This window comes from Dinoponera quadriceps, unplaced genomic scaffold, assembly GCF_001313825.1.
Source record: "Dinoponera quadriceps isolate SergipeBrazil2010 unplaced genomic scaffold, ASM131382v1 scaffold7468, whole genome shotgun sequence".
Taxonomy (NCBI): domain Eukaryota; kingdom Metazoa; phylum Arthropoda; class Insecta; order Hymenoptera; family Formicidae; genus Dinoponera; species Dinoponera quadriceps.
The window spans coordinates 445-5,561 of NW_014561327.1; the positions used below are offsets into that span (position 1 = coordinate 445).

The 5,117-nt window shown below is 55.4% G+C and overlaps 1 protein-coding gene across 1 annotated transcript; it reads left to right on the top strand.

Annotated features, from left to right (window-relative positions):
* Nucleotides 1-1,637: 1,637 nt before the first annotated feature.
* On the top strand, nucleotides 1,638-4,885 carry LOC106750974. The gene is made up of 7 exons (XM_014631697.1): nucleotides 1,638-1,690; nucleotides 1,769-2,157; nucleotides 2,248-2,863; nucleotides 2,906-3,118; nucleotides 3,166-3,397; nucleotides 3,538-4,369; nucleotides 4,434-4,885. The coding sequence occupies exons 1-7, from the start codon at nucleotides 1,638-1,640 to the stop codon at nucleotides 4,883-4,885; spliced, it is 2,787 nt and encodes a 928-aa protein (XP_014487183.1).
* The last annotated feature ends 232 nt before the right edge of the window (nucleotides 4,886-5,117 follow it).

Here is a 5,117-nt window from a genome sequence, read left to right on the forward strand (position 1 = left end):
ATATATATATATATATATATGTGGCAGTTGAAACAACCGGCGGCGATTATGATTTGTAACAACTTGATGATCAAGGCAACGTTTTTTTTTGCACGCGTTTGTTCCTTCATATTTTGTTTTACATATTTTTATTTGCTCTGCGGTTTCACTTACTCTTGCTCAAACCTCAAACATCGCGGACGCGCTCGAGTTTCTCTCGTCTTATAAAAGTCTTCCGTCGGCTTTCGTCGCCATCGACGCCGTCGCATCCCTCGTGCGCGAATTTTGATTTTTGTTAAACTGATTAAAGATTCTACATTTATTACGCACACCCCAGCACTGTTTCTGTGTACTAATCCTTTCTTAAATAGCGGCAATCGCTAAATTGGTGACCCCGACGTGACATACTGAGTGTACATCAAGTTCAGTGCTTCGCTGTGTTTTCGGCTCGTGTGTGTGTTTGCACGCCGGACTTCGCGTGCCCGGTGACTTTTCGGTGCGTGTTCGCGAGTTCGGGACAGTTTCTGGGAGTATGCTTCGCTCTCTGCCCGACCGGCCGACGGGTGCCGTCGGCGGTCTGCCGCTCGACGATTCGGCGGATGCCCGGAGCGACGCCGCACCGATTCTTCAGCCGTTTCCTGCCGCCCAGACGCAAAAGTTGGACGCCGTTCATAATTGCCGGCTGCCTCCCTTCTGGCGAGAGAACCCGGAACTCTGGTTCTTCCAGGTTGAGTCGGCCTTTCAAGTGCACCGTGTTCGCGGCGACGACAGCCGTTATCACGCTATCGTATCCTCCCTGGACACCGCGGCTCTCCAGGAGCTCGCCGATGTGCTCAGGACGCCGCCGGCTGGGAGAAAGTACGAGCATCTCAAGACGGCCATTCTCGCCAGATTCACCGACTCTGAGGACCGACAGTTACGCAAGGCGCTCGTCCAGCTGGAGCTTAGTGACAAGAAGCCGTCTCAGCTGCTTCGCCAGATGATCGCTCTGGCCGGCGAGCGTGCTTCGGACGACGTTATTCGGGTCAGGTGGCTCGACCTGCTTCCGGTAGGCGTTCAGAGACTCTTCCGTATCTTCAAGGCGCCGAGCCTTGAGGAGCTCGCGGCGGCCGCGGACGAGTTGGTCGACAGCGGTCCGGCCGTCATGGCCACCGATCCACCTTCGTTTCGCGCGGTTTCTCCCGTCGACGCGCGGTCCGACGGGCCCCGGACGGGCGGCACGTTCGCCGCGGAGCTTGCCTCCATTCAACTCTCTTTGGCTAAGCTTATTGAGCTCAACCGGGACGTGTTGGCGAGGATGTCCGCGCCGGCGCCCTCGGATGTGACGGCCCGACGCACCAGGTCGGGCTCGAGATCTCAGCCACCGCGCCGCTCTGGATCTCCAGCGTCGCCTTCGTTGATCTGCCACTATATCAAAGATGGAGAGCCTCAGCGCGGCGATGCCTGCGCCCTTGCTCATTCCCCGTTTCGGCCGACCAGGCACAGCGGCAGGGAAACTAATACCGTCGGCGTCTTGTCAGGCGGCTAACGTCGGCGAAGTAGCCTCGGAAAATCGCCTACACATATACGATAGGACAACGGGCTTGAAATTTCTGGTTGACTCTGGCTCCGTTGTGTCCCTATTACCCCGCTCGGCGGTGGTAGAATGGCATAGGAGAATGACGCCTTCGGATTTGAAACTCTCTGCATCCAACGCCTCCAGCATCATCACGTACGGACAACGCTTCATGACGCTCAACCTCGCGCTTCGACGAGATTTTCCATGAACTTTTATCGTAGCGGACGTCAGGACAGCTATCTTGGGTGCAGACTTCCTGGCGCACCTCAACCTGATGGTCGACGTCAAGGGGCGTAAACTCGTCGACCCCATCACCACGCTCTCGGCCGAGGGGGTTTGCAGGCGTCCTAGCATCTTCAGCATCTCTCTAACGGATCATCTGGTCGTTCCGGAGGGAGACGCTGGACGGCTTTACTCAAAGCTTCTTAACGAGTTCGTGAACCTCGCTGGCTCAGGCGGCGTGACCGTAACACCCCGCAGCTCCGCGGTCGCACACCACATCGTTACCACAGGACCGGCGGTGTTCGAGCGCCCTCGCAGACTTTGCGGGGACCGCCTGGTTGCAGCCAAGCAGGAATTCGAGACCCTACTGGCTCGTGGCATCATCCGGCCTTCCTGTAGTCAGTGAGCAAGCCCCCTGCACCTGGTAGAGAAGAGGACCGGCGGGTGGCGCACCACGGGCGACTATCGACGGCTCAACGCCTGTACAGTACCCGACCGCTACCCTTTGCCCATCATCGAGGATCTTCTTCAAGACTGCCACGGCTCGACGGTTTTCTCTACCATCGACCTGCAGAGGGCTTACTACCAGATCCCTGTGGCTGCAGAGGACATTCAGAAAACAGCCGTCACCACGCCCTTCGGTCTCTTCGAGTTCCTGAGCATGTCGCTCGGACTGCGGAACGCCTCGCAGACCTTCCAACGCTTTATGGACACCACTCTGCGAAACTTGCCGTTCGTACGCTGTTACATGTACGACTTACTTATCATCTCCAATTCTCATGAGGAGCACATAGAGCACCTCAGAACACTCTTCCAGACTCTCCGATCGGCCAAGCTGTTTGTCAATTTGGCGAAATGCAGCTTCGGTAAGGCCCGCCTTGATTTTCTCGGTTTCAGCATTTCTGGCAAAGGTTACGAACCGCCCGCAGCCAAAGTTGAGACAATCGAGGATTTCCCGAAACCAGAAACTCCTGCCCAGCTCAGGAGATTCCTGGGCATGACAAATTTTTATCGCCGATGCATTCCCAGGGCATCCCTTCTCCAGGCTCCTCCAAGCGACCTGCTCAAAGGACTCCCCAAGGGCAACAAAGTCAAACTGACCTGGTCACAAGAAGCCGACTAGGCCTTCTTGGACTACAAGCGCAGCATCGCGCAGTGCTGCCGGCCAGCATTCCTCGCCCACTCGGCCCCGCTAGCGCTCACCACCGACGCCTCCAGCTCTGCAATCGGTGCCTCACTGGAACAACGTGAGGACGGCGTCTGGAAGCCTATTGGTTTTTTCTCCAGAAAACTCAGCAAGACTGAAGCCCGTTACAGTACTTACGACCGTGAACTCCTCGCTATGTTCGCGGCAGTCAAGTATTTTAGACGCATTCTCAAGGGCCGAGAATTCCAAATCCGCACAGACCACCGCTCACCTTCGCTTCAACTCAACGATCAGACAAAGCCTCTCCGAGACAGCAGAGACACCTGGATTTTATCCTCCAGTTCACCGCAGACATAGTCCACGTGAAGGGGGAGGAAAATGTCGTCGCCGACTCTCTGTCCCGCACCTGCACCATCTCGATGCCGACGACGCTCGATGCAGGGCGCATTTCAGAGGCCCAAGCGATCGACGACGAGCTGCCTGATCTCCTGGTTGGCTCCGCACTGGATTTACAGCAGCTCCGCATCGAGGGACACGACGTTTTTTGCAACGTGGCTCACGACACCATCAGGCCTTACCTCCCTCAGACCCTCCGTAGGACGGCTTTCAGTGTGGTCCTTTCCCATCCTAGCATCAGGGCCACGGTCAAACTCCTGGCCACGAAGTTCTGTTGGCCCGGACTCAGGAAGGACGCAGCGGAATGGGCACGCACGTGTCTACATTGCCAAAAAGCCAAAGTACATTAGCACAACCGCTCTGCTCTCGGCGAGTTCGTTACGCCAGACAACCGGTTCGAACATGTGCACATGGACATCGTCAAGCTGCCACTGGTAAAAGGGTTCCAGTACTGCCTCACAGTCATCGACCGGTTCACCAGATGGCCAATCGCAGTGCGCATGCGGAATATGCAGGCGGACACCGTGGCAGAAAAATTCTTCACAAATTGGGTCTGCAACTACAGCACCCCTTGTTAATTACTTCGGAACAAGGCACGTTCGAGTCTGCAATCTTCACATTACTCTCCAAGATTATTGGAGCCGAACGGACTCGCACCACACCTTATCATCCACAATCAAACGGGATGGTCGAGCGTTTCCACCGCACGCTCAAGGCAGCACTAATGTGCAACCCACACGTGCCCTGGCCGGACCTGCTGCCTTCAACCCTCCTTGGCCTTCGCACGGCTTTCAAGGAGGACCTTCAGGCATCTCCGGCGGAGATGCTGTTCGGCATGGCCTTACGCATCCCCGGAGAATTTTTTGTTTCAGATAGTTTACGAGCAGAACCGCAGAAGTTCCTAGGAAAGTTCCGGAAGCTCATTCGCGCCGTGAGACCGGTTCCGGCATCTGACCACTCCAAACGATACCCGTTCCANACTAATGTGCAACCCACACGTGCCCTGGCCGGACCTGCTGCCTTCAACCCTCTTCGGTCTTCGCACGGCTTTCAAGGAGGACCTTCAGGCATCTTCGGCGGAGATGCTATACGGCATGGCCTTACGCATCCCCGGAGAATTTTTCGTTTCAGATAGCTTACAAGCAGAACCGCAGGAGTTCCTAGGAAAGTTCCGGAAGCTCATTCGCGCCGTGAGACCGTTTCCGACATCTGACCACTCCAAACGACACCCGTTCCAGCTCAGGGACCTGCGGATGCGCACTCTCGTTTTCAGGAGAGTGGACTCCTTCCGCAAACCCCTGGAGCCGCCATATACGGGTCCACGAGAGGTTATCCTGAGGCTGAACGACAGAACCTTCGTCATTCGCACCAACGGTAAGGAAAAAACGGTCTTCACTGATGGGCTAAAGCCAGCCTTCATAGAACCGGACAATAAGCAGCCGTCTACGCTAAAATCAACCAATTCCGCACCTCGAACCGCCTCACTTAAGAAAAGGGTGTCGTTCCCTTCGTCAGAGACGAAGCTCTCTGGGGAGGGAGTGAATGTGGCGGTTGAAACAACCGGCGGCGATTATGATTTGTAACAACTTGGTGATCAAGGCAACGTTTTTTTTGCACGTGTTTGTTCCTTCATATTTTGTTTTACATATTTTTATTTGCTCTGCGGTTTCACTTACTCTTGTTTCAAACCCCAAACATCGCGGACGCGCTCGAGTTTCTCTCGTCTTATAAGAGTCTTCCGTCGGCTTTCGTCGCCATCGACGCCCTCGCATCCCTCGTGCGCGAATTTTGATTTTTGTTAAACTGATTAAAGAT